This window comes from Colius striatus, chromosome 22 (genome assembly GCF_028858725.1).
Source record: "Colius striatus isolate bColStr4 chromosome 22, bColStr4.1.hap1, whole genome shotgun sequence".
Lineage (NCBI taxonomy): Eukaryota > Metazoa > Chordata > Aves > Coliiformes > Coliidae > Colius > Colius striatus.
This window is the reverse complement of record NC_084780.1, coordinates 7,119,824-7,147,281: the sequence shown is the minus strand read 5'-3', so window position 1 is coordinate 7,147,281 and position 27,458 is coordinate 7,119,824. Positions and strand designations below refer to the sequence as shown.

The 27,458-nt window shown below is 69.2% G+C and overlaps 2 protein-coding genes across 2 annotated transcripts; one reads left to right on the top strand and one right to left on the bottom strand.

Annotated features, from left to right (window-relative positions):
- The first annotated feature begins 1,711 nt into the window (after positions 1–1,711).
- CELSR2 (cadherin EGF LAG seven-pass G-type receptor 2) lies at positions 1,712–24,396 on the top strand. The gene is made up of 35 exons (XM_062013731.1): positions 1,712–4,394; positions 5,782–6,426; positions 7,322–7,544; positions 8,031–8,146; positions 8,363–8,451; positions 8,910–9,067; positions 9,713–9,876; positions 10,374–10,499; positions 10,578–10,744; positions 11,273–11,458; positions 11,551–11,664; positions 11,808–11,970; positions 12,680–12,821; positions 13,246–13,366; positions 13,444–13,627; positions 14,058–14,159; positions 14,622–14,716; positions 14,791–15,000; positions 15,570–15,753; positions 16,162–16,328; positions 16,682–16,851; positions 17,326–17,502; positions 17,937–18,063; positions 18,442–18,642; positions 19,139–19,313; positions 19,793–19,905; positions 19,999–20,075; positions 20,444–20,570; positions 21,166–21,288; positions 21,379–21,497; positions 21,890–21,981; positions 22,074–22,220; positions 22,425–22,466; positions 22,700–22,928; positions 23,980–24,396. The coding sequence occupies exons 1-35, from the start codon at positions 1,748–1,750 to the stop codon at positions 23,999–24,001; spliced, it is 7,944 nt and encodes a 2,647-aa protein (XP_061869715.1). The 5' UTR covers positions 1,712–1,747; the 3' UTR covers positions 24,002–24,396.
- On the bottom strand, positions 24,100–27,335 carry PSRC1 (proline and serine rich coiled-coil 1). Its single transcript, XM_062013730.1, has 7 exons — positions 27,300–27,335; positions 26,518–26,566; positions 26,379–26,436; positions 25,387–25,699; positions 25,121–25,280; positions 24,818–25,013; positions 24,100–24,730 (listed from the first exon to the last, which is right to left on the bottom strand). The coding sequence occupies exons 2-7, from the start codon at positions 26,531–26,533 to the stop codon at positions 24,514–24,516; spliced, it is 960 nt and encodes a 319-aa protein (XP_061869714.1). The 5' UTR covers positions 26,534–26,566; positions 27,300–27,335; the 3' UTR covers positions 24,100–24,513.
- Positions 27,336–27,458: the final 123 nt, after the last annotated feature.

The window sequence follows — 27,458 nt, the reverse complement described above, 5'->3', positions numbered from 1 at the left end:
GCTGCTGTTTGTGCCCCTGGGGTGTGCTCTGTGTGTGTGTGTGACATGCAGAGTGTGTGTTCTGGGTGTGCACGGTGTGCCTGGGGAAGCTGTGTGTGTGTGCAACAGGCAGCTGTGTGTGTGATGTGTGTGTAAGGGGAGGTGTTTGTGTGCTGTGTGTTAGGGGTGTGTGTGTTGCAGGTGTGCACTGTGGCCATGGGGGTGGCTGTGTGTGCCGTGTGTGTTCTGTATGTGTCAAACACACGTGTTCTGTGTCTGCTCCATGTGTGTGAGGGGTGTGTGTGCATTGTGTGTGTTCCAGCTGTGCACAGTACGTGTGGGAAACACACTTGTTTGTGTGTACAGCATGCAGCTCTGGGGATGTGTGTTCTGTAGGTGTGCAACACGGCTGTTCTGTGTGTGTGCACTCTGTGTGATGTGTGTGCACAGTGTGCATGGGGAGTGTGTGTGTGTGCAACACAGCTCAGTGTGCTGTGAGTGATCTGTAGGTGTGCAACATGCTCTGTGTGTGTGATGTGTGTGCAGGGGGTGTGTGTGCAGCATGTGCCTGTTCCCCGTGTGCACAGTGTGTGTGTGCGCGACCCGCGGCTGTTTTGCGTGTGCACCGCGTGTTTCCGGGTGCGTGTGTGGAACGCGACGGGCGTCCCACGCGTGTTCTCCGTGCGTGTGCGTGTGCGACCTGCGCGCAAGGTGCGCGTGCGGAGCCGCGGGGTGCGGGAGCGCGCGCGTGGGGGCCGCGCGTGTTCGGGACGCACGTGCGCAGCCCGGCCGCCGCCGCGCCATCCCCACGCGCGACCCCCGCAGCGTGCGCCCGCCGTGCGCGTCTGTGTGTCTGTGCCGTGCCCGTCCCTCCCCAGCCGGCCGGGCGGGGCCGGGGCCGCGGGCGGGCCCGGGGGCGGCGGCGGCGGCTCCTTTAAGCGCGGCGCAGGTCGGTGCGGCGCCGGCCCCGCCCCGGCGGGCGCGCGCGGGCGGCGGGAGGGGCGCAGCGGGCACCGGCCCCGCACCGGCCGCACGCGCCATGGGCGCTCCGCCCGCCCGCGCCGCGACCCCCGCAACCGGCCCCGCGCCGCTGCCGCTGCTGCTGCTGCTGCTGCTGCTGCCGCTGCCCGCGCCCGCCCGGGCCCGACACCCGCCACCGGCACCCGCCGCACCCCCCACCGCATCCCCCACCGCCACCGGCACCTGCCCGCCCGGCGCCCGGCTGCCGCTGCTCCGGCCCCGCGGCGGCACCGGGGACAGCGGCAGCTCCGGCGGCACCGGGGACAGCGGCGGAGCGGGGCTCTCCGCGAGCACCAGCGGCACCGGGGACAGCGGCGGCCGCGGGCCCGCACCGGCTGCCGGCGGCTCCGCGGATGGCGGCGGCGGTGATGGGGGTTTCCGAGGCGGCGGCGGCGCGGGGGGCACCGGAGGCAGCGGGACCCCCGAGAGCGCCCGCGGCCGTGAAAGCGCCGGCAGCGCCGGCAGCACCGACAGCACCCGAGTCCCCGAGGACAGCAGGAGCGCCGGGGACGCTGGAGCCGCCGCCGTGCCCGGCAGCACCGGAGATACTGGAAGCACTGGGCGGACTGGGAATGGCCCCCGGAGCCGCAGCCGCTCCCGCCGGCGCCGCAGCCCCAACACGCCGCCACAGTTCCAGCCCTCCAGCTACCAGGCCTCGGTGGGCGAGAACCAGCCGGCGGGGACGGCGGTGACGCGGCTCACGGCCCTGGACCCTGACGAGGGGGAGGCGGGACGGCTGCGCTACTCCATGGCCGCCCTGTTCGACAGCCGCTCCGACGCTCTCTTCACCGTGGACCCCGTCACCGGCGCCGTCGCCACCGCCGCGCCCCTGGACCGCGAGAGCAAGAGCACCCACGTGTTCCGGGTGACGGCGGCGGACCACGGCACGCCCCGGCGCAGCGCCATGGCCACGCTGACGGTGACGGTGAGCGACGCCAACGACCACGACCCGGCCTTCGAGCAGCCCGAGTACCGCGAGAGCGTGCGGGAGAACCTGGAGGTGGGCTACGAGGTGCTGACGGTGCGAGCCACCGACGGCGACGCCGGTCCCAACGCCAACGTCCTCTACCGGCTCCTCAACGCCGACGGCGCCAACGAGGTGTTCGAGATCGATCCCCGCTCGGGCGTCATCCGCACCCGCGGCCCTGTGGACCGAGAGGCCGTGGAGGCCTTCGAGCTGTTGGTGGAGGCCGCGGATCAGGGCCAGGAGCCGGGGCCCCGCAGCGCCACGGCCACCGTGCGCATCGCCGTGGAGGACGACAACGACAACGCGCCGCAGTTCAGCGAGAAGCGATATGTGGCGCAGGTCCCCGAGGACGTGGCCCCCAACACGGCCGTGCTGCGGGTGACGGCCACCGACCGCGACCGGGGCAGCAACGCTTTGGTGCATTACAGCATCGTCAGCGGCAACTCCCGCGGCCACTTCTACATCGACGCCCAGACGGGCGCCCTGGACGTGGTCAGCGCCTTGGACTACGAGGTCAACAAGGAGTTCACGCTGCGGATCCGGGCGCAGGACGGCGGCCGCCCGCCTCTCTCCAACATCAGCGGCTTGGTCACCGTCCAGGTGTTGGATGTCAACGACAACGCCCCCATCTTTGTCAGCACCCCCTTCCAGGCCACCGTGCTGGAGAACGTGCCGGTGGGTTACTCGGTCATCCACATCCAAGCCATCGACGCCGATTCGGGTGACAACGGCCGCCTGGTCTACACCCTCATGGAGACCGGGGCCGGCTTCCCCTTCGCCATCAACAACAGCACCGGCTGGATCGTGGTGGCCTCTGAGTTGGACCGGGAGGCCGTGGACTTCTACAGCTTCGAGGTGGAGGCGCAGGACCAGGGTAACCCCCCCATGGCCTCCTCCGCCAGCGTCAGCGTCACCATCCTGGACGTCAACGACAACAGCCCCGAGTTCACGCGGCGCGAGTACAGCGCCCGGCTGAACGAGGACGCGGCCGTGGGCACCAGCGTCCTCACCGTCTCCGCCATCGACCGTGATGCCAACAGCGTCATCACCTACCAGATCTCCAGCGGCAACACCCGGAACCGCTTCTCCATCACCAGCCAGAGCGGCGGTGGCCTCATCTCCCTCGCCCTGCCCCTGGACTACAAGCTGGAGCGGCAGTACCTCCTCACCGTCGCCGCCTCCGACGGCACCCGCCAGGACACGGCTCAGGTGGTCGTCAACGTCACCGACGCCAACACTCACCGGCCCGTCTTCCAGAGCTCCCACTACACCGTCAATGTCAACGAGGACCGGCCAGTGGGCACCACGGTGGTGGTGATCAGCGCCACGGATGAGGACACGGGGGAGAACGCCCGCATCACCTACCTGATGGAGGACAGCATCCCCCAGTTCCGCATCGCCGCTGAGACGGGGGCCGTCACCACCCAGATGGAGCTGGACTACGAGGACCAGGTGTCCTACACCTTGGCCATCACAGCTCGGGACAACGGCATCCCCCAGAAATCCGACACCACCTACCTGGAGATCCTGGTGAGCGACGTCAACGACAACGCGCCCCAGTTCCTCCACGACTCCTACCAGGGCTCCGTCTACGAGGACGTCCCGGCCTTCACCAGCGTCCTCCAGGTCTCCGCCACCGACCGCGACTCGGGGCTCAACGGTAGAGTCTTCTACACCTTCCAAGGCGGCGACGACGGTGATGGTGACTTCATCATCGAGTCCACCTCGGGCATCGTCCGCACCTTGCGCCGCCTCGACCGGGAGAACGTGCCCTTCTACTCCCTGCGGGCCTTCGCCGTGGATAAGGGGGTCCCGGCCAAGCGGACGCCGGTGGAGATCGGGGTGACGGTGTTGGATGTCAACGACAACCCTCCCGTCTTCGAGCGGGATGAGTTCGACATCTTCGTGGAGGAGAACAGCCCCATCGGGCTGGTGGTGGCCCGGATCACGGCCACCGACCCCGACGAGGGCACCAACGCCCAGATCATGTACCAAATCGTGGAGGGCAACATCCCCGAGGTCTTCCAGCTCGATATCTTCTCCGGTGAGCTCACAGCTTTGGCTGACCTGGACTATGAGACCAAGGCTGAGTACGTCATGGTGGTCCAGGCCACCTCGGCTCCCCTGGTCAGCCGCGCCACCGTCCACGTGCGCCTCCGCGACGCCAACGACAACCCCCCCCAGCTCAAGAACTTCGAGATCCTCTTCAACAACTACATCACCAACGGCTCGGGCGGCTTCCCCGTGGGGGTCATCGGCCGCATCCCTGCCCACGACCCCGACGTCTCCGACAGCCTCACCTACACCTTCGAGCAGGGCAACGAGCTCAACCTGCTGCTGCTGGACCCTCGCAGCGGGGACCTGCGCCTCAGCCCGGCCCTGGACACCAACCGCCCGCTGGAGGCCGTCATGAGGGTCTCTGTCTCAGGTAAGACCCCCCCTCAGTTTGGGGGGTGGGAGCTTAGAGGGTTTGGGGGTTAAGGAAGCACTTGTGGGTGCTTTCAACCCCTTTGTACCTGGTCATGAATTGTTTTGGGGTCGCACCACCCCATCTTTGACTGTCTCTCCCCTTTATACGTTGTCCTGATGTGGTTTGAGGTCACATCACCTTGCCTTTGACTTTCCACGTCCAGTGTCCAGAGGTGTTTTGGGGTCCTACTACCACATCTTGGCTGTTTCCCTCCCTTCCACCTTGTCCTGACCACCTCCTCCAGATTTGGGGGTGCAGACACAATAGGGACGTTATGCCCCTCACTCCAGCCTCAGCATCCTGGTGGGGGCCAGTTGGGGTCCCCAGCACCCCCCTTTTTTACTTCCCCGCCTTCAGCCCTGGGTGCCTGGGAGGGTCAATACCCCAGTGCATGTTGGGGAGGGGAGTTCAGAACCCTGCAGCAGGGAATTGAGGGGGCAGGACCCTGTGTGTGTTTGCTGGGGGGGCTCAGGGCCTGGGGTGTGTATTTGGGGGTAGGTCTTGGCCTCCCCTTTGGGAGTGTTCTCAAACCTACTCACATCTGTTTTTGGGGGATCCCCATTGCCCCCCGATAGCACCTCTCGCCGGGTTGTTCCCTGCTCCAACTGCACAAAGAGAAGAGGAAACAAAAGGTGGGGGCAGGGAGCCCCCCCCAAGCCCAGCTCTGCCCCCCCTCAGCGCGGGGGTGGGGTGGGGGGGCAGCTGGAGGGGAACAAAGGCCCCGGCCATAGCTGAGCCCCCATGGCCGCAGCCATGGCAACCCCCTCCCCCGCCACGGCCACCGGCCACGGGCCACCGGGCAACTCCAGCCCATCCCCCCCCGGCGTCACCCCCTGCTCCCTCCCCCCAGTGCCCCCCCACTCCCTCCATCCCTCCGTCTGCCTCCTGCTCTCCATCTGTCCCACGTCCCCCACGCCCCTTGTCCTGGCCTGGAGGAGGAGGAAGAGGGAGGGGATGGAGGAAAGTGAAGGGGATGAGGCAAAGGAGGAAGCTGGATGAGGAAGATGAGGGAGAGGAGGAAGGTGGAGCCGAAGGAGGAAGAGTCAGAGGGGGAAAGTAGAGGAGGAAGAAGAAGATGAGAAAGGTGGTGGATGAGGAGGAGGAAGGTGAATGGGGAGGAGGAGGAAGAATAGGAGGAAGGTGGATGCCCCAACACCGGAGCTTTGTGCCCCCTTTCCCTGTCCCACCCACCCCATCCCGGCGCTGTGGGTGCCCCGGACCAGGTTCTCCCCGGCACAGCGTGTGCCCCATGCCCGTCCCACAGGTGCCACCGGCAGTGCCACCTCCCTCAGCACTGTCACCGACCCCCTCCCCTCCGCTCCCCCTGTCCCCCCTTCCCCCCTAGACGGGCTCCACAGCGCGACGGCTCAGTGCACGCTGCGGGTGACGGTCATCACGGACGAGATGCTGAGCAGCAGCATCACCCTGCGCCTGGCCGACATGGCCCAGGAGCGCTTCCTCTCGCCTCTGCTCAGCCGCTTCCTCCACGGCGTCGCCGCCGTCCTGGGCACGTCCCGGCACCGCGTCGTCCTCTTCAACATCCAGCCCGACGCGGACGCGGCCCCGGCGCGGATCCTCAACGTCAGCCTGTCGGTGCTGCTGCCCGGCCCGGCCCGGCCCGGCCGCTTCTTCTCCTCCGAGGAGCTGCGGGAGCGGCTTTACCTGAACCGCTCGCTGCTGGCCGCCGTCTCTGCGCAGCGGGTGCTGCCCTTCGACGACAACGTGTGTCTGCGGGAGCCCTGTGAGAATTACCTGCGCTGCGTGTCCGTGCTGCGCTTCGACAGCTCCGCCCCCTTCCTGGCCTCGGACACCGTCCTGTTCCGGCCCATCCGCCCCGTGCCCGGGCTGCGCTGCCGCTGCCCGCCCGGCTTCACCGGCGACTACTGCGACACCGAGATCGACCTGTGCTACTCCAGCCCCTGCGGCGCCCACGGGCAGTGCCGCAGCCGCGAGGGCGGCTACACCTGCGAGTGCCACCAGGATTTCACGGGTGAGAGCCCCGGGAGGGCTCTGGGGGGGCACCTTGGCTGCTTCTGACCCTCTGGCAACGGTTCCCGTCCTCTGCGTGGTCAGCACGGCGTCCCTTTGTCCAGTTCCCCTCTGATCAACCCTTCTAAACTGTTCCTCCAACATCTCTCCATCCATCCCTCCATCATCACTCTATCCCTCCGTCCATCCATCCCTCCATCCTTCTCTCTATCCTTCCATCCATCCTTCTCTCTGTCCCTCCATCCATCCTTCCACCCATCCTTCCCTCCAACCATCCACCTATCCTCCTTCCCCCCTCCATCTCTTCATCCCTCCTCCATCCCCTCTCAGCCCCTCCATCCTCATCCCACTCTCCTCCCCTCTCTCCAGTGCCTTCGTCTTCCTCCTCTCTACCCTCTCTCCACCTCCCTCCCCTCTGCCCCCTCTTATGTCCCCCCAGTCTCCCCCTTCACCTCCCTTTATCCCCAACCTTGTCTGCTCCCCACCACCCACCTGCAGCTCCCCTCTGTCCTTCCCCCCGGGGTGGTCCCTGCAGGTGGTTTGGGGGGGAGATAGGGACGTGGGTGGGGGCAGTCCTGGGGATGCCCTGAGGTGTGGGGACACCCTGGGGACACCCCATCTGTCCTGGGGGGATGGGGGGACACACACCACATGGTCATGAGGAGACTGGTGGCACTGGGCACAGCCCAGTGCCACCCTGGAACCCCCTTGACACCCCCACAGGACACTTTGGGTGGGGGGGAGTGGCACCAGCTGAGGGGAAGGGGCTGGATTCAGTTGCCTTGGATGCTCTGGGGGGGTTGTGGGTGGCAGAGGGGACACCCCCCATGCCCCCTGCAGCGGGGGGTGTGCGGCTGCCCGGGCACGGTGCCAGATGCCAACTGCACCTCGCACAGGGGAGCGCTGTGAGCTGAGTGCCCGGGGGGGCCGCTGCGCCCCGGGGGTCTGCCGCAACGGGGGCACCTGCCTGAACCTGCTGGTGGGGGGATTCCGCTGCCAGTGCCCCCCCGGGCACTACGAGAAGCCTTTCTGTGCCATGAGCACCCGCAGCTTCCCCCCCAGCTCCTTCCTCACCTTCCGCGGCCTCCGACAGCGCTTCCACTTCACCCTCGGCCTGACGTGAGGCCCCAGGGGGGCGAGGGGGGCCCAGGGGGGCATCGGGGGGTAGGGGGGTGGGTATCCCTTGAGCATCATTGAGGGTGGTGGGTGAACCACGGGCATCATCGGGGGAGGGTGGTGGGTGCCCCCTGGGTGGGGGGGTGTCTCATGGGCACTGTTTGGGGTCAGTGGTGCCCATGGGCATCGGATGGGGTGGGGGGTGAATGTTGGCATGAAATGGGGTGGTGGGGTGGGAGCTGGTGGGCACCCCATGGCATGGGCTGGGGAGTGTGTGTAGGGGGTGATGGGCACCCTGTGGGCATCATGTGGGGCCACAGGCTTGGAGGGTGATTGGCATCATTTGGGGTGTGGGGTGGTGGAGGGGGGCGGGGGATGATGGGCACCAACTGGGCAGGGTGCTGGGGCAGGGGGCAGGCCAGGGAGCTGCGGGGGGCACGGTGTGGGGTGGGGGTGGTGGGCAGAGCCCGTCACTCCTCCCTGTGCCAGGTTTGCCACCACGGAGCGGGACGGGCTCCTGCTCTACAACGGGCGCTTCAACGAGCGACACGACTTCGTGGCGCTGGAGATCGTGGGCGAGCAGATCCAGTTCAGCTTCTCAGCAGGTATGGGCACCGTGCCCCCGGGACCCCCGCACCCCGACACCCCCCTGGGCACTGCAGCCAAGCGCTGCCTGGCACAGCATGGGCACTGCATCCCTGGCCCTGCACCCTGCCCCAAGCCCTGGCACTGCAGCCCTGGCACCTCCCCCTGCTCCACCCTCCCTGTGCCCACCCCCAACTCTGCCCCTCTCATGCCCCCTGCCCAACCTGTGCCCACAGGTGAGACCACCACCACTGTGTCCCCCTTTGTGCCTGGTGGGGTCAGCGATGGGCAGTGGCACCGAGTCCAGCTCCACTACTACAACAAGGTGGGGGAGCACAGAGGGGTCGGGGGAGCAGGGGGGAGTTTGGGGGCAAGAGAGGAGGGGTCTGGGGGAGCACAGGGGGATGAGGGGGGCAGGGCAGGGTCAGGGGGAGCACAGGGGGTCTGGGAGAGCAGGGGGGGCTCAAGGGGAGCACTGGGGGATCTGGGGCAAGCAGTGGGGGTCAGGGAAAGCACGAGGGGTCTGGGGGAGCATGGGAGGGTCAGGGGGAGCGGGGGGGTGTCAGGGGGAGCAGGGGGGCCAGGGGGAGCGGGGGGGTGTCAGGGTGACCAGGGGGGGCCAGGGGGAGCAGGGATGGTGGGAGGCAGCAGGGGGCTGGGAGGGAGCAGGGGCCGGTCGGGGCGGCGCAGGGCTGCGGGAGCGGGTCTGGGTGCCGCGGGTGGGTGCCGCGGGTGGGTGTCACGGCTCGGGCGCCCCCTCCTTGCCCTCCCCCCGCCTCGCAGGCCGTGCTGGGCCGCTCGGGGCTGCCGCAGGGCCCGTCGGAGCAGAAGGTGGCCGTGGTGACCGTGGACGAGTGTGACCCGGGGATCGCGCTGCGCTTCGGCGCCCGCGCCGGGAACTACTCGTGTGCGGCCCGGGGCACCCAGAGCGGCGGCAAGAAGTGAGGGGGGGCTCGGCCGAGGGCTCGGGGGGACCCCGGGGTGGGAGGAGCCCTTGGGGTCCCCGTGGGCAGGCGGCTCCTCAGGGGGTGCCTTGGGAAGTCCCCGTGGATAGGGAGGGGATCCCTCGGGGTCCTCGTGGGAGAGATGGGGGGTGTGGGGGTCCCTTGGGGTGGCCAGGGGTGAGGAGGGCCCCTTGGGGTGCCCATGAATAGGGTGTCCATTTGGGGGTCCCTTGTGGGTCCCTTAAAGTTCCCGTGGGCTGGGGAGCCCTTGAGAGTCCCTCAGGGTGCCTGGGGGTGGATGGAGCCCTTGGGGTTCCCATGGGTGGGTCTCTTGGGGTTCCCACGGGTGGGGGGGGCCCTTCTGGTCCCTTGGGGTGCTCAGGGGGGGTCTCAGAGGTGGCACTTGGAGTTCCCATGGGTTAATTGGGCGTCCCTTGAGGAGTATCCCTCGGGGTCCCCATGAATGGGGCATCCATTGGGGTCCAGGATGCCCATGGGTGGGGGTTCCCTCGAGGGGGTTCCTTTGGCATCCCATTGGGTGGAGGAGATGGAATATCCCTTCGGGGATCCCTGGGGGTGCCCATGGCTGGGGCATCCCTTGGAGCTCCCCGGGGTGCCCGTGGGTGACGGTGGGTGCTGCAGGTCCCTGGACCTGACGGGGCCGTTGCTGCTGGGGGGGGTGCCCACCCTGCCCGAGAGCTTCCCGGTGCGCAGCCGCCACTTCGTGGGCTGCATGAGGCACCTGCACATCGACCAGCGGCCCGTGGACATGGCGGCCTTCATCGCCAACAACGGCACCGTGCCCGGTGCGGGCACCGCGGGGCGCGGCGGGAGGGGCGTGGGGCAGGGGGGTCACGGTGTGCCAGGGCTGTGGGGCTGTGCCCCTTGGACGTGAGACATGGGAGGGGGGGTATGAGGTGCCAGGGCCATGGGGCTGTGCCCCCTGGGTGTGGGGATATGGGGAGTGGGAGGGGATGTGGGGTTAAGTGGTGCCAGGGTTATGGGGCTTGATGGGGGGCATGGGGAGAGGAGGCTGTGTGCCCTGGCTGCAGAGATGTGGGGTCAGGGGGTGCCAGGGCTGGAGGAGGTTCAAGGGCACGTGGGGTTGGGGAGGTGCTGGGGTGGGTGGGCTCTGTGCCCTGTGGGATGTGGGGAGGGCTCAGTGCCAGCGCTGTGGGGCTGGAGAATGCTCCGGGCGCCTTGGGACACAATACCTGAGAGTCCCGGTGCCACCTGGGCATGGGGAGAGCCTGGGGATCCCGGGCAGTGGTGGAGGTATGAGCCCCATGCCCCATCCCCACAGGCTGCCCGGCCAAGAAGACGCTGTGTGATGCCAACACATGCCACAACGGCGGCACCTGCGTGCACGAGTGGGACGGGTTCAGCTGCCGCTGCCCGCTGGGCTTCGGGGGCAAGACCTGCCAGGAAGGTACCGGGGGGGCACTGGGGGAGGCTGTGTGTTTGGGGGGGTGGGCATCCACCCCATGGCAGCCCCTTCTCCCCGCAGAGATGGCGAATCCTCAGCGGTTCGTGGGCAGCAGCCGCGTGTCCTGGAGCGGGTTGGCACTGCCCATCACCCTGCCCTGGCACCTGGCGCTCATGTTCCGCACCCGGCACCCCCACGGGCTGCTGCTGTGGGCCAGCGCTGGCCCCACGGCCACCATCACCCTGCAGGTGTGCCCGGGGGGAGTGTGGGCATGGGGGGCATGGGAGGTGGTGGCCATGGCAGGAGTATGGGCATGGGGGGATTGGCAGAGGGGATACGGGCACGAGGGAAATGGGATTGGCAGAGGGAGTATGGCCACAGGGAGCTGGGATTGGCAGAGGGGGTATGACCATGGGGGGCTGGGATTGGCATGGGGGTTATGGGCATGGGAGGTTGGCACAGGGGGTTATGAGCATGGGGAGGTTGGCACAGGGGTATGGGCATGGAAGGTGACAGGGGTATAGCTGTGGGAGGGTTGTCATGGGAGGTTCATTGGCATAGGGGGCACAGCCATGAGGGGAGTAAGGCCATGGGTCGGGGGGTGTTGACATGTAGAGGGGTGAGGGCATTACCCTGGGGGCAGCTTAGGGGATGACTGCTGTCCTTGGGAGGGTGGATATCCCCCCTGGGGGTGGCAGTGCCAGGGATCTGCCACACCTGGAGGGGGGGCATTGCCCGGGGACAGTGCCCGGGGGTCTCTGACGTCCCTCTGCCAGCTGAGCGGGGGGCAGGCGGCAGCGGGCGTCTGGCAGGAGGGGTCCCGGCTGTCCTGGCTGCGCCTGCCCCATGCCAGGGTGAGCGACGGCGCCTGGCACCACCTGCAGCTGGAGCTGCGGGCGGCCCCCGGCCGTGCCCCCCCCGCCACCCTCCTCCTCCTCACCCTCGACTACGGCCGCCAGCAGGTAGGCTGAGCCCCGGCGGGGGGAAACTGAGGCACGGCGCCGGCACGGGGCGGGCACTCACGTCGCGGGGTGTGGGTTCTCTGTGCCCGCAGGCGGTGGCCGACGTGGCCGTGGAGCTGCAGGGGCTGCGGGTGCAGGAGCTGAGCCTGGGCGGGCTGGAGGGCAGCGGGGGCACGGTGGAACAGGGCTTCGTGGGCTGCCTGCAGGTACGGGCACGGGGGCGCGCGGGCGGGGGGCGCGGAGCGTGGCGGGGGGAGGGTCTCGGAGCGGCAGCGAGGGGTCGCGGCGGGGGTGTCGGGGGGGTGTCGGGGGGGTCGGGCCTCGGGGTGACGTGTGGCGGGTGCCGCAGGGTGCGCGCGTGGGCGGCGCGGCCCCGCGCCCGGAGGAGGCGGCGGCGCGCGTGGGGGTGGAGCGAGGCTGCGCCCCCCCCGACCCGTGCGCGGCGGGACCGTGCCCCCCCCACAGCGACTGTCGCGACGAGTGGGACAGCTTCTCCTGCCGCTGCCACCCCGGTCAGCACCCACTGCCCCCCTCCCGCTGCCCTCTGCCCCCCACTGCCGCCCTCCTGGCACCCACTGTCAGCCCTGGCACCCACTGCCCCCCTCCCGCTGCCCTCTGCCCCTCACTGCCCCCCCCCAGCACCCACGGACCCCAACTCTTCTCCCCTGCCCCCCACTGCCCCCCACTGCCAATCCCGGCACCTACTGTCCCCCCACTGTCCCCCACTCCTCTTCCCCAGCACTCTCTGCCCCCCATGCCCTCCCCCAGCACCCACAGCTCCCCAGTCCTCTCCCTTGGCACCCTCTGCACCCCCCCACCACCCACTGCCAACCCTCGTACCCACTGCCCCTGCCAGCACCTACTACCCACCACTCTCCCTGCTGCCACGCACTACCACCCTCTGCCATCCTCTGCAACCCACTGTCCCGCTCCCTTCACACCCCTCTGGCATCCCTTGGTACCCACTGCCCACCCCTGCACTCACCCAGTGCCTGTTGCAACCCACTGCCCCTCCCCAGCCCCCACTGCCACCCTTTGCCACCCTCTGCCACTCCCCAGCACCTACCCCGCACCTTGCCACCCTCTGCCACCTGCACTGTCCCCTTCCCCAATGCCCCATCCCTCTCTCCCTCATGGCACTACCCCCCTTCCTCTGTGCCAACCCTCCCCCCATCCAACACCTCCCCTTTCCCCCTCCCCTGTGCCCATCCTTGTGCCCAGGCTACTTTGGTGACAACTGCATCAGCGCCTGTGCCCTCAACCCCTGCCAGCCCCCAGCCACCTGCACCCGCAGCCCGGGCACGGCACAGGGCTACACGTGCCAGTGCCCACAGGGTCACTTTGGGCCCTACTGTGAGCACAAGTGAGTGGGCACGAGGGAGTGGTGAGGTGGAAGGGGCATGCAAGGGCCATGATGTCCATACAAGGGATGTGGTGGGCACATGGTGGGCATGCAAGGGGGATGTTGGGCATATGAGGGGCCAGGGTGGGTGTGCAGGGGAGATGTGGGCACATGGTGGGCATGCAAGGGATGTGATGGTGTGCAAGGGGCATAGTGGGTGTGGAAGAGACACAATGGCTGTGCAAGGGACGTGGTGGGCATGGGGTGGCCATGAAAGGGGCGTGTTGGGCATGGTGGGCAGTGGTGGCCGTGCAGGGGAGGTGGTGGGCACACAGTGGGCACGGTGAGCATGCAGGAGCCTCGGTGGCCATGCAAAGGGCAGGGTGGCTGTGCCAGGGCTGTGGTGGGCAGGGGCCACGCCGTGACACGGCGTTGCCCCCGGCAGGGAGGCGCAGCCGTGCCCTCGGGGCTGGTGGGGTCACCCCACGTGCGGCCCCTGCGGCTGCGACGTCGCTCAGGGCTTCGACCCCGACTGCAACAAGACGACGGGCGAGTGTCACTGCAAGGTGGGCACCATGCCCCGTCCCCCTGCTGCCCTCCCCCCGCTGCCCCCCGCGCCCCTCACCCTCCCGTGCCCCCCCAGGAGAACCATTTCCGCGCGGCGGGCAGCGCCTCGTGCCAGCGCTGCGACTGCTTCGCGGGAGGGGCCGTGTCGCGCCGCTGCCACCGCACGTCGGGGCAGTGTCCCTGCAGGCCCGGCGTCATCGGCCGCCGCTGCGACCGCTGCGACAACCCCTTCGCCGAGGTGACGGCCAGCGGCTGCGAAGGTGGGACGCGGCACCCCGGGCACCCGCCGGCACCCACCGACACCCTATGTCACTCTGTTGTCACCCTGTGTCACCTTGTTGGCACCCTGCTGGCACCCACTGGCACTCTGTCACTGTGATATCACCCCCTGGCACCCTGTGAAACTCTGCTGTCGTCACCCTATATCACCCTGGCATCGCCTCATATTGCCCTGCTGTCACCCACTGTCACTCAGTTGTCATTCTGTGTCACTCAGTGTCACCCTGCTGTCACCCCCACATCACCTTGTTGTCACCCTGTGTCACTCCGTGTCCCCCTGGGTGCTGCGGCCAAGGGGCACCTCTGTCACCCTGGGTGCCGGTGACTGGGTGCTGCTGCTGTCACCCAGTGCCACCCTGCTGTGCCACCCTGCTGTGACACCCTGCTTTGACACCCTGCTTTGCCTCACAGTCAACTACGACAGCTGTCCCCGTGCCATCGAGGCTGACATTTGGTGGCCCCGCACCCGCTTCGGGTTGCCCGCGGCTGCCCCCTGTCCCAAGGGCTCTGTTGGTAAGTGGGGGTGGCACCGTGGGGGGCACCGTGGGGAGGAGGGGGGTGGTGATACTATGGTGGCACTGCAGGGGCAGCCATGAGGGTGACATCGTGGTGGCAGCGTTGGGATGGCTTAAAGGGGCAGACCGTGGTGACACTTCTCGGGTAGAGCTGTGGGGTGACGTGGTGGTGGCACCACTGTGATGTGGTGAGGGGAGGTGACACTGGTGGCACTGCTGGGATGGAGCAGGGGGTGACACCAGGGCAGGAGCAGGGGATGACGTGGTGGTGGCACCACTCAGATGGGGCAGGGGGTGACACTGGGTCAGGGCAGGGGGTGCTGTGGTGGTGGCACCGCTCAGATGGGTCAGAGGGTGACACAGTGGCCGAGCTGGCACAGGACTGGCGTGAGGTGCCCGGTCAGCGTGAGCAGCGTGCCGGGCCGGGGCCGGTGACACACCGCTGTGCCCCGTGTGCCAGGCACGGCCGTGCGGCACTGCGACGAGCAGCGGGGCTGGCTGCCCCCCGACCTCCTCAACTGCAGCTCCGTGGCCTTCGCCGCCCTCCGCGTCTGGGTGAGCGGCGTTCGGGGGCGGGGGGCGGGCGGCGGCTGCCCCCTCCGTGCCCCCGCTGAGCCGGTGCCCATCAGGCGGAGCAGCTGGCGCGGAACGAGTCGCGGTGGGATGCGGCGCAGTCGCGGCGAGTGGCTCTGCAGCTGCGCGAGGCCACGCGGAGAGGGCCCCCCGCCTTCGGCAGCGACCTGCGCCTGGCCTACGGGCTGGCAGCGCGGCTGCTGCGCCACGAGAGCGCCCAGCGCGGCTTCCGCATGGCGGCCACGCAGGACGCGCACTTCACCGAGGTAACGGGCACGGCGGGCACACGGCGAGGGGGAACTGGGGGAACACGAATGCCAGGGCGGTGGGAAGCGATGTGGGGTGGGGAACCTGAACACAGGGGTGGTGGGCACCAAGGTGCAGTGAGGAACCCAAATGCCAGGGGGATGGGCACCAACGTGGGGTGGGGAACCCAAGGCAGGGGTGTTGGGCACAAAGGTGGGGTGGGGAACCCAAATACCGGGGTGATGGGCACCAATATGGAGTGAGGGATCCAAAGCAGGGGTGTTGGGCACCATGGTGGGGTGGGGAACCCAAATGCCAGGGTGATGGGCACCAATGTGGAGTACAGGAGCTCAAACACTGGAGCGATTGACACCAGCGTTGGGTGGGGAACCCCAGTGCCAGGGTGATGGGCACTGTGATGGGACCAGGGGGCACAGGGCTGGGCGATGGGCACCCTCGTGGCCGGGAGGTGTTGGTGCTTGGCAGGGAGGCAAAGGGAGGGAGGGAGGGGAAGGCCCCCCAGCCCCCTCCCCGTGGCCGGTGGGGCGAGGGCCGTGGGCAGCGGTGCCCAGCGTGGCCGTGCCCGCAGAACCTGCTGCGCGTGGGCAGCGCGCTGCTGGACGCCCGCAACAAGCGGCACTGGGAGCGCATCCAGCAGACGGAGGGCGGCACAGCCTGGCTGCTCAGGCACTTCGAGGAGTATGCCAGCGCCCTGGCACAGAACATGCCCCACACCTACCTCAGCCCCTTCACCATCGTCACCCCCAACATCGGTCAGCGGGGCATGGCGGGGCACGAGGGGCATGGGGACAAGGGGGTGTGCTGGGGGCATGGATGAGCGTGTTCCTGGGGACTGAGGGTCTGTGGGTGCTGGGGGGTGGGTGCAGAGTCGGTGGGTGCTGGGAGGGTTGTGCAGGGTCAGTGGGTGCTGGAGGGTGGGTGCTGGGGGCTGGGTGCCAGGTCAGTAGGTACTGGAGGGTGGGTGCTGGGGGCTGGATGCTGGGGGTTGGGTGCCAGGTTGGTGGGTGCCAGGGGATGAGTGCTGGGGGGTGGGTGCAGGGTCAGTGGGTGCCAGGGGCTGGGTGCTGAGGTCTGTGGGTGCAGGGTCAGTGGATGCAGGGTCAGTGGGTGGCAGGGGCTGGGTGACAGGGGCTGGGTGCCATCCCCCCATGGTGCCACAGTGGTGTCGGTGGTGCGGCTGGACTCAGAGAGCTCGGCGGGTGCTCGGCTGCCACGGTACGAGGCGCTGCGGGGCGGGGAGAACCCCCCTGACCTGGAGACCACCGTCATCCTGCCCCACAGCCTCTTCCAGCCCACTGTGGGCAGGGGTAAGGGGGGACACAGGGGGGCTGGCACAACCCGGGGGTGGGCAGGGTGATGGAGCACCCTGGAGTGGCTGAGGGGGAGAGTTGGAGGGATCCTGGCACAGATATGGGGCTGGGAGGGAAGGGTTGGGGGGATCCCTGTATGGCCATGGGATGAGCATGACTGGCAACACTGGCATTGGTCTGGCAGGGCTGGGGACCCCAATGTGGCATGGGACTGGCAGGGGTGAGGTCCCTGGCATGGGGCTGGCAGGGTTGGGCACCTGTCCCAGCCGTGATGGTGACACAGCCTCACACCCCCTGTGCCCCAGAGCCCTCGGCTGGGCAGGGGCAGCCAGTGCAGGGCACAGATGGGCAGGAGGAGGAGGCTGAAGAGGAGGCTGAAGAGGAGGAGGAGGATGAGGACGGGGTGACGCGGGTGACCCGGCGCAGACGCCACCCGTCCCCGTCACCATCTCCGGGCACTGCCATCGCCAGCGTCATCATCTACCGCACCCTGGCCGGGCTCCTGCCGCAGCTCTACGACAGCGACAAGCGCAGCCTGAGGTGCCCCGTGGGCTGGGGGCACGGAGGGGGCACTGGGGGGGCACGGCAGGGGAGGCAGCGCTGGGAGATGAGCGCTGAGGGGGCGTCCCCAGGGATGGGGGGGAGTGGCTGGGGAGGGTGTCTGTGGGGTGCCAGAAGTGGGGGAGAGGGAATTGAGGGGGGCTGCCCATGGGTAGGGGCACGTGGAATGGGGGTGAGGGCACAGGGGGAGATGCCTTTGGGGTGCCCAAAGCTTGGGGTACAAGGGGTGGGGGGGTAGCTGTGGGGTGTCTAAAGGTGAGGGTGGAGGAGAGGGGAGATGCCCAGAGGAGGGTCAAGGAGGATTGGGTGAGGGCATAGGGCTGAGGCCGTTCATGGAGGTGCCCGGTGGTGTTGGCACAGGAGTCTTGAGGGTGCCAGGGCACAGCAGGGGCAGCAGGAGGGATGTGGGGTGGCACTGGCCAGGCAGCCCCTCACCCTGTGCCCCCCGCTCAGGGTGCCCAAGCGCCCCGTTATCAACACACCAGTGGTGAGCATCAGCGTGCAGGCAGGGGCTGCGGGGGCACCCTGGGCACCGCGGGCACTGCCCCAGCCCCTCACCCTCCAGTTCCGCCTCCTCGAGACCCAGGAGCGCTCCAAACCCGTCTGTGTCTTCTGGAACCACTCGCTGCGGTCAGTTGGGGGACAGGGACACCTCCACGGGGACACCCCAGGGACAAGGGACAGGGTGACCCCTGGGGTGTCACTGAGGGTGCTGGTGGGTGTTCTTGGGGTAAGGGTATCCCCATGGGTGCCCTGGGGTGGCAGTTGGAGACTGAGGGTGCTGGTGGGTGTCCCTGGGAGGGGTGTCCTTAGGGAGATGTCCTTTGGGGTGTCCCTTGTGGTGGCTGAGGATGCTGGTGGGTGTCCCTAGGGGGCTGGGTGTCCCTGGGGATATCCCCACGGGTGCCCCAGGGTGGCAAGTGATGGCTGAGGGGGGTTGACTCCGGGAGGAGTGTCCCGTGGGTGCCTGTGTGTGGCTGGTGGTGGCTGCGGGTGCCGGGGGTGTCCCTGGGGGGTGTCCCTGGGGGGTGTCCCCGCGGGTGTGTGGCTGAGGTGCCGTGCAGGGTGGGCAGCGCGGGCGGATGGTCGGCGCGGGGCTGCGAAGTCGTTTTCCGCAACCGGAGCCACGTGAGCTGCCAGTGCCGCCACCTGAGCAGCTTCGCCGTGCTGATGGACATCTCCCGGCGGGAGGTGGGCACGGGCGGGGGGCGGGACACGGGTGGGAAGGGCACGAGAGGGACGGGGGACCCGGGAGGGACATTTCCCGGCGGGAGGTGGGTGCGGGGAGCGGGGGGACTTGGATGGGGGGGTATGGTGGGGGGGGACACGGGATAAGAGGGGCCCGGGAGGGGCACAAAGAGACACGCGGGACACGGAGAGGATGGGGAGCAGCGATGTGGGTCTGTCTCGTGGGATGTGTTCCGTGGGTTGTACCCCATGGGAGTGAGTGTCATAGGGTGGGGAGTGTTCCTGGGGAGTGTTCATGGGGCATATCCCATGGGCTGTATCCCGTCGGGACTGTCCCGTGGGTGCTGCCGTTACCGACCGTGCCTCCCCCTGGTGCCGCAGAGCCGGGAGCTGCTGCCGCTGGCCGCGCTGACCTACGGCTCGCTGGGGGTGGGGCTGGCGGGGCTGCTGGGGGCGGTGCTGGCGCTGGGGGGGCCGGGGGGGCCCCGCGCCAACCGCCACCGCATCCGCCGTCACGCCGCGACCGCGCTGCTGCTCGCGCAGCTCGTGTTCCTGCTCGGCATCAACCAGGGAGAGCGGCCGGTGAGGCGGGACGGGGCGGGATGGGATGGGATGGGATGGGATGGGATGGGATGGGATGGGATGCGATGGGATGGGATGGGATGGGACGGGACGGGACGGGACGGGATGGGACGGGATGGGATGGGATGGGACGGTGAGTAGTTGAGAGAAGTGGGAGGGGGCTGGGGGACAGGGGCTCAAAGGGATTAGGGGTCCCAAGGTGGGATGGGGGGAGGAGTGGGGCTAATGGGGATGGTGCTAATGGGGAAGGGCTAATAAAAGGTGTGGATAATGCAATGTGGGACTATGAGGGAGTGGGGCTAATGGAGGGGGGGAACTCATGGTAGGGGGTTGCGCATGTGGTTGGTGTGGGGAGGGTGGGTGTGCTGCAGGGGGCGCGTGAGGCTGTGGGTCCGTGGGCAGGTGGTGGCACGGGGTGGGTGGTGGGCGTAGGCGGTAACCCGTGGCCGTGGGGTGGACGTTGACCCGTGTGGTGACCCGTGGCCGTGTGGCACAGGCGCTGTGCGCGGCCGTGGCGGTGCTGCTGCAGTTCCTGCACCTGAGCGCGGTGGCGTGGGCGCTGCTGGAGGGGCTGCACCTCTACCGGCGCCTCCGCGAGCGCCGCCGCGTCGACCGCGGGCCCATGCGCTTCTACCACGTGCTGGGCTGGGGCGGGCCCGCGCTGGTCACGGGTGAGCCCCGCCCCACGCACAAGCCCCGCCCCGTCACGCAAACCCCGCCCACTTTAGCCACGCCCCCACACCGCGTGTCCATAACCCCGCCCCATTCCCACGCCCCCCCCCAGCCATTGCACCCCCCTTCCCATGGCCATAGCCCCGTCTTCATTTGCATGGCTCCGCCCCCTTGGTCATAGCCCCGCCCACTCGTGTGATAGATTATTCATCAGTCTGTAGCCCCGCCCCTCGCTCGATAGTCCCGCCCACCACCCTGTAGCCCCGCCCCTTGGTCATGGCCCCGCCCCTTCTCTACAGCACCATCACTGTAGCCCCGCCCCTCGCCCATAGTCCCGCCCCTTGTCCTTAGCCCCGCCCCTTGCCCATAGCATCGCTTATTAGTCGGTAGCCACGCCCCTTCCTCATAGCCCCGCCCCTCAGTCCGTGGCCCCGCCCCTGCTGTGGCCCCGCCCCTGACCCGCCCGTGCGTGGCTCAGGGCTGGCGGTGGGGCTGGACCCCGAGGGCTACGGGAACCCCGACTTCTGCTGGTTCTCCCTCCACGACAGCCTGGTGTGGAGCCTGGCCGGGCCCGGCGCCTGCGCCCTTGCTGTGCGTAGCGGGGGGACCGGGGGGGGTTGCCCGGGGGGAAGTGGGGGGCACAGCCCACCCCCTGCTCACCCCTCTGCCCCTTCCCCACCCCAGGTCAGCATCTTCTTCCTCGTGATGGCAGCCAGGGCCAGCTGTGGCACACACCAGGGCTTGGAGAAGAAGGGCACGAGGTGAGTGACTTGGTTGGGCATGGGGCACCCGTGGGGGCAGGAGGATCTGGAGTGCCGGTGGGGGGACATGGGTGTCCTGAGTGTTTATGGGGCTATGGGGGGCTGGAGCAAGCCGGGGGGGGATGGACATGGGGGGCTGGAGCATCTGTAGGTGGCAACAGCTGTGTGGTGCAGGGACACCCCTGGGGGTGGAGGGGGACTGGGGCACCCTTGGGGTGCAGAGGGGAGTGGAGTGTCTGTGGGGGGTGGGAGGGCATGGAGGGCACCCATGAGTGGTGGGGCAGCCATGGTGCCCACAGCTGGGGAGGAGAAGCAGGGTCAGGGAGCTGTGGGGCAGCCGTGGGGCAGGCTCTGAGGGCATCCCACAGCTCCGGGCTGCAGACGGCTGCCGTGGTGCTGGCGCTGCCCAGCCTGGGCTGGCTCCTGGCCCTGCTCGCTGTCAACAGCGATGCGCTGCTCCTCCACTACCTCTTCGCCCTCTCCAACTGCCTCCAGGTGAGCAGGACCCCCCAGCCCCACCCCTCACACACCCCCCTCTGCCCCCACAACACCCCCAGCCCCCCCCCACTTCCCCTGTATAGTCTTTGCTCCCTCCCCATGCATCCCCACACCTTCTGCCCCCCTATACCTCCCTGAATCTCTGTCCCCTCCATCCCCTTTACTCTGTGCCCCAGGTTCCCTATAGCTCTCTGCAACACTCTGTAGCCCACTGTAGCCCTCTATAGCTCCCTTCGGCCCCAATAGCCCCCTGAGCCCCTATTCCCTTCATCCCCCATACTTGTCTCACCCTGTAGCTCCCTGCACCCCATTAATTCTCTGTATCCCCTTCAATACCCCAACACTCCATAGCATCACACCCCTCTCCCCCTATACCTTGGGACCTGTTTAGGGGTGGGGCCAGGAGATGATGGGGGTCACCACAGGCCTGAGCTACAGGGATGAGCCCCCCTGCTCCTGGGAGGTCCCTGAGCTACTGGGGGGAGGGGGTGTTGTACAGCGGGTCTCTTGCCCTCTTTGGAATACCAAGGGGGGCACAAGTGGGTGCTGGCTGCCTGCCCATGTGCCCCCTTGCCACTCTCCCCCACCCCAGGGTCCCCTCATCTTCCTCTTCTGCGTGGTGCTGAGCAAAGAGGTGCGGAGGAGCCTCCGGCTCAGCTGCGCCCGCAGCCGCGGCCCCGACCCCGCCATGGCCACCAAAGCCACCCTGACCTCCGTGAGTGCCAGGGGAGAGGGGGGCGATGGGGAGGGGGCTGGGCTGAGGGGATAGCCCCCCCCATAGCTGTCACATCCCATCCCGCCGCAGGGCTACGGCTGTGACAGCACCTACGTGGCCGGGCGGCTGCAGCCGGGGCCCGGGGGCTCCGCGGGGTCCCCGCACAGCACCGGCAAGAGCCACCACAGCTACATCCCCTTCGTGCGCAGGTACAGCGGGGGGCTCGGGGGGCTGGCAGGGGCAGAGGGGGCACGGGATGGCAGCAGCAGGGGTGGGAGTGGGCAGCTGGGGGGTAATGCAGGGGAGGAAGGTGATGGGATGGTGGGGTGGGGGCGATGGCACAGCAGCATGAGGGAGGAAGAGGGGGATGGCAGCATGGGGTGGGGGTGGCAAAGCGGGGGGTGGGCAGATGGGGCGTGAGGGGGGATTTGGGCAATAGGGTGGAGGAGCTGTGGGGTGGTGGGTGCTGAGTGGGGGGTGTCACAGCAGCACGAGGGGTGGGAGTGGGCAGTGGGGGGTGACAGAGTGACCGTGGGCACTGCTGGATGCCCGGTGGGCGCTGAGGGGTGCAGGTGTCCCCCCTCACCCCCTACCCCCCCAGCAGGGAGGACTCGGGGCTGGCGGGCAGCCCTGGCCCACGGGCACCGGCTGAGCCTGGGGGGCTCTTCCTCACAGCCCAGGAGCAGCCTGAGGGTAAGACCCCTGCATGGCCTCAGCTAGGGGGTGACCTGGGGGTGTCCCTGCACTGCCCCCCACCCTGACCTCTGTGTGTGTTTGTCCCCCAGAGCACGACTCGGACTCGGACAGTGACCTGTCGCTGGGGGAGGATGTGAGCGGCTCCTTTGGCTCCTCACACTCCTCTGAGAGCGAGGACGAGGCGCCCCCGGGATGGGCCCCCCCGGCTGGACCCCTCCTGCCCCCCCCCATCCCCGGTAATGCCAGTGAGGGGGGCACCTGCTGAAGCTGGGGGGATCCCTTGCCCTGTCCAGGGAGCCTTAGGGGATGGGGGTGGGAGGTCTCTTACCCCCTCTGTGGTGCCAAAAGAGGGGGGTCTTGGGAGGGGTGGGGGAGCACCCTGTGGGGTTTGGGGGGGATTCCCTGCCCCTGTCCCCCCCCCCAACAGCTCCCCCCCACAGGTGCCAGCCCGATGCCCCCGGAGCGCTCGGTGCCAGCAGCCGGTGAGAACGGGGGACACGGGGGGGGCGGGACCCCGCGGGGGGGCGCGGTGGGGGGCGAGGACCCCTCCCGGGGCGACCCCCCCCACCCCAACGGCCGAGCGCTGCCCAGGGCCCCCCCGCTGCTGCCCCTGCCCCACCCCCACAAAGGTACAGGGAGGGGGGTGCCACGGGGGGCACCTCAAGGTGCGGGGACCCCCCACCTACCCCAGAGTGATGCTCCCCCCCCCCCGCAGGGATCCTGAAGAAGAAAGGCCCCTCCCCCAGCAGCCAGCGAGGGGGGGTCCCCGCGCCCCCCCCAACGTCCTCGGGCAGCTCCGGCGGGGGGGGGCCGGGAGGAAGCCCCGGGAGAGGGGCCCCGATCGCCCCCCGCCCGCGGCAAAGCCTCCGGGAGCAGCTCCGCGGCCTCACGCCCATCACCATGAGCATCCGCGCCGGGCCCGAGGAGGACTCGTCTGGCTCCGAGTGAGAACCGGCCGCGAACGGCAGCGCTGGGGGGCAGGAGGGGCTTTGGGTGCTGGGGGGCAATGGGGGGCCTTTGGGTGCTGGGGGGGCAATGAGGGGCTTTGGGTGCTGGGGAGGGCAATGGGGGGCCGTTGGGTGCTGGGGGTGGTTGTGAAGAGCCTTTGGGTGCTGGAGGGGCAATGGGGGGCCATTGGGTGCTGGAGGGGCAGGAGGGGCCGTTGGGTGCTGGGGAGGCAATGAGGGGCCGTTGGGTGCTGGGGGGGCAATGAGGGGCTTTGGGTGCTGGGGGGGGCAGGAGGGGCCGTTGGGTGCTGGGGGGGCAATGAGGGGCCGTTGGGTGCTGGGGGGGGCAGGAGGGGCCGTTGGGTGCTGGGGGGGCAATGAGGGGCCGTTGGGTGCTGGGGGGGCAATGAGGGGCTTTGGGTGCTGGGGGGGGCAGGAGGGGCCGTTGGGTGCTGGGGGGGCAATGGGGGGCTTTGGGTGCTGGGGGGGGCAGGAGGGGCCGTTGGGTGCTGGGGGGGCAATGGGGGGCTTTGGGTGCTGGGGGGGGCAGGAGGGGCCGTTGGGTGCTGGGGGAGCAATGAGGGGCCGTTGGGTGCTGGGGGGAGCCTGTTGGGTGCTCATTGTGGCTGGGGCGTGTTGGGGTGCCCATGGGGTACCAGGGGGAGCTGTTGGGTGTCTATTGGCTCTGATGGTCTGTGCTGGGTGCCCGTGACAGTTGGGTGCCAGGGAGGGGGGTCTCCCAGCCCGTGGGTACTAACCACCCCCTGTCCTCTCCGCCTCACCCCCACCCTCACAGATTTCTGTTCTTTAATTTTCTCCATTAATCCATGGGGGGATCCCACCTCCTCCCTCCCATCTCCCCCAAATGGGGGGAGGTCCCATCCCTTCCATCTCCCCCAAATCGGGGGGGGGCCATTCCCCTCCCATCTCCCCCACCCAGGTGAGCCCTGGGTGCAACCCCCCACACCCCGCCCAGTCACACATCTGTCTGTCTGGTTATTTTTATCTCCTCCCACCCCCCATCTCCATCACCACTCCCCACCCCCAGGAGCGACGAGACCTCCATCTAACTGGGACCAGTCTGGACAGCACGTGGGGACGCTGGGGGTGGCAGGAGGGGGGCATAGGGATGGGCACCCCCTTCTCCTCCATTGCACTTCAGGTCCTGGCAGGGATTGGCCCCCCACACGCACGCTTGGGCAGCCTGGGGGGGTGGCACGGGGTGCCCCCCTCGCAGTGCCACAGCCCTGTGCCCTCTGAAGGGGTTTATTTAAAAAATACATGAAAAAAAGGATAAAAAAAAAGGATATTGAACCCCCTCTGCCCCCCCCACGGTGCCACCCCCCCCCCAGGAAGGAGATGAGGAGGGGTGAGTGGGACATGGAGAAGGGGGTGAGGGGGGGGATCAGTTGAGGGGTGCAGAGATGGCTGGGTCCCCCTAATACTTTTCCCTCCTCCCAGGGGTCTGGCTCAGGCAGTGGCACATGGGGGGGGGTTGGGGGGGAGGGAGTGGTGAGGGACCCCTGGGTGTTGAGGGGTGGGGGCAGGGGGGGGTTCCTATTGCTGACGTGACCTTTTGTAATTAAAGCAAAATCCAACCAGCATCTTTCCCCTCTCCGTGCCTCAGTTTCCCCAGTGCCCCCACCTCGCCTCTCCCAGCAGGAGGGGGGTGGGGGTCTGGGTGCCCCTCTGGGTGTTGGGGGGTCACCTCGGGGTGCTGCTGACCGCTGGCTTCCGGGGGGGGTGCAGGCGGCTCGGGGGGGGGCCGGGTTTGCAGCCAGCAGCAGCGGGGGCTGTGCCTGCAGGGGGAGACGAGCCACAGGGAAACTGAGGCACGGGAGGGGGGCAACCCCCCTGCCCCCCAACTCTGCCAGGACCCATCTTACCTCTGGGAGCAGGGGCCTTCCCCCTGGGTGCTGAGCCCCCCCTGGGTGCTGTGCCCCCCGCCGGGGTCCGGGTGGGTGCCCGAGGGATGGCGCTGGGGGCCGGGGGGCGGCTGGGGGGGGCACTGGCGGCCTTGGCATGGGGCTGGCGGCTGGGGGGGGGGGCACGGGGCTGCGGCCCCCCTCGCCTTCAGCTGGCCTGGGGGGAGAGCAGGGGTGTGTGTGAGGGGTGTGGGGGGCACCCTCAGCGCCCCCCACCAGCGCCCCACGGCCTGGCTTCCCCCGTGGCTGCCCCCCACCCCATACCTGCTGCTCCCCCATGAGGAAGCTCCAACTTGCCCCCCCTGCTCCTGGCTCCCTGCCCCTGGGGGGGGCACGGCCGGGAGGGACCCACCCGGCTCGGGGGGGGCCCCTTGGCTCCGGGGGGTCCTTTGGGTGCTGCTGTGGGGTGACGGCTGGACGAGACCTGGGAGCAGAGAGAGGAGGGACACGAGGACACTGCTGAGCGCCACCCCTGGGGATGGAAGTGGGGGGCAACCCCAGAGACCCCCCCGGGACAAGGTGCCACATACCCTGTGTGTGCCAGGGCCGCTGGTGGCGGCAGGGCTCGCCCTGGGTTTGGGGGGGGACGGTCCCTGTGTCTCCACGGTGGGCAGCAGGGCCCGCACCGGGCTGTCCTTCACCACGAAGGTCTGGCGGCGGGGGCTGCGGGGGCTGCGGGCGTCGGAGGGGCCGCGGGGGGGCAGCTGGCACCGCTCCAGCTGCGCTGCCAGCAGCGTGGCCTCCCGCATCATCTCCTCCAGGTGGGCCCCGCTCAGGGGGGCCCAGCGCCCGCTGCTCCCCCCGGGCCCCCCCGCGCCCTCCTCATCCTCCTCTTCCTCCAGGCTGGGGGAGAAAGGGGCTGGTGTTACCCAGGGCGCTGAGCCACCCTCCCACCGGCACCTCGCGGCAAGGAGGTGTGGGGTGCTGTGTCCCCCATCATGCCAGCGGCAAGGGCACATCCCCTGTGCCCCCCAGAGCCCATCCATGGGCTGCCACATCCCCCAGGAGCCCATCCATGGGGTGCCACATCCCCTGTGCCCCCCAGGAGCCCATCCATGGGCTGCCACATCCCCTGTGCCCCCCAGGAGCCCATCCACGGGGTGCCACATCCCCCAGGAGCCCATCCACGGGGTGCCACATCCCCTGTGCCCCCCAGGAGCCCATCCATGGGGTGCCACATCCCCCAGGAGCCCATCCACAGGGTGCCACATCCCCCAGGAGCCCCCCAGGAGCCCATCCATGGGGTGCCACATCCCCTGTGCCCCTCAGAGCCCATCCATGGGGTGCCACATCCCCCAGGAGCCCATCCACGGGGTGCCACATCCCCTGTGCCCCCCAGGAGCCCATCCATGGGGTGCCACATCCCCTGTGCCCCTCAGAGCCCATCCATGGGGTGCCACATCCCCCAGGAGCCCATCCATGGGGTGCCACATCCCCTGTGCCCCCCAGGAGCCCATCCATGGGGTGCCACATCCCCCAGGAGCCCATCCATGGGGTGCCACATCCCCTGTGCCCCCCTCACCTGTCTGAAGGGGACAGGAACCCGAAGTCAAAGCTCTCCTCGGTGACAAAACGGACATCTGGGGGGACAGGAGGGGTGAGCCGTGACTCCCCAGCGCGGGGGGCACCCGGGGGGGCACAGGGCGCTTGCACTGCCCTACCTCGCTCCTCGGCCATGGCCTGGGCCCGGCCCGCGCTGCGGCACAGGGGCTGCAGGGAGGGAACGGGGGGGTGACCCACGGAGCCCACGCGTGGCCCGGGGGACCCCCACCCGTGTTCCCGACCCGCCGTGGGCCATCCGGATGGCGTCGGCATCAGCCGGGGCCGGGACCCGCCGGTGCCAGGCACGGCCGCGGCTCTGCGCCACCGGGGACGGCACAGCCGGGCACGGCCCGGCCCGGGGACCCCCGGCGACCCCCGGCCCCGCGCCCCGATCGTGGAGGGGGGCCCAGACCCACCCCCGGCAGGTCCAACCCCACACGGAGCGGATCCGCTGCCCCACACCGAGGGGTCCCATCCGCACAAGGAGAGGGTCTCAGCCCGCACCGAGGGGTCTCAGCCCCGCACCGCGCGGTCACGGCCGCCGCCGCGACCCCCGCGGGACCCCAGCCCCAGCCTGGAGGGACCCGAACCCCTCGCCGCGGGGTCCCGCCCCCACAGCGCAGCGTCTCAGCCCCACAGCTCGATCCCGGGGGAGGTGCCGACCCCCAAGCCCACACCGGAGGACCCCATCCCCAAACCGAGGGCTTCCATCCGTCCCGCACCCCCCAGGGGTCTCCGTCCCCGCGCCCCATCCCCGGGGCTCCCATCGCCGCACCGGGGCTCCCATCGCCGCACCGGGGCTCCCACCCCCGCCCGTTCCCCCCCGGGGCTCGGCCCGCGCTGGCTGGCCCCGCGCCCCGCCGTGCCCGTGCCGGGGTCCCGGTGCCCCCGCTCCGCTCACCGCTTCCCGCCCCCGGCTCCCGCGGCCCGCGCGCGCCGCGCCGGGAGGGGGCGTGGCCTGGGGCTGGGGGCGTGGCCTCGCCCCAACGCCCCGCCCCCGTCCCGCAACGGCCACGCGCGCGCCCGCCGCGCCCATTGGCTGTGTCGCCCCCGCCTCGGC

What these genes read in the sequence shown, in the direction of transcription:
- PSRC1 (XM_062013730.1), bottom strand. An exon ending in TTCCTGTCCCCTTCAGACAG is followed by an intron (nt 25,700 to 26,378) that starts GTGAGGGGGGCA and finishes TTTCTCCCCCAG; the next exon opens with CCTGGAGGAAGAGGAGGATG. An exon ending in GCGGCCCTGGCACACACAGG is followed by an intron (nt 25,281 to 25,386) that starts GTATGTGGCACC and finishes CTCTGCTCCCAG; the next exon opens with GTCTCGTCCAGCCGTCACCC.
- CELSR2 (XM_062013731.1), top strand. Translation starts at nt 1,748, where the DNA reads ATGGCCGCCCTGTTCGACAGCCGCTCCGACGCTCTCTTCACCGTGGAC. An exon ending in CACTTCACCCTCGGCCTGAC is followed by an intron (nt 7,545 to 8,030) that starts GTGAGGCCCCAG and finishes TCCCTGTGCCAG; the next exon opens with GTTTGCCACCACGGAGCGGG. An exon ending in GCTTCGTGGGCTGCCTGCAG is followed by an intron (nt 11,665 to 11,807) that starts GTACGGGCACGG and finishes CGGGTGCCGCAG; the next exon opens with GGTGCGCGCGTGGGCGGCGC.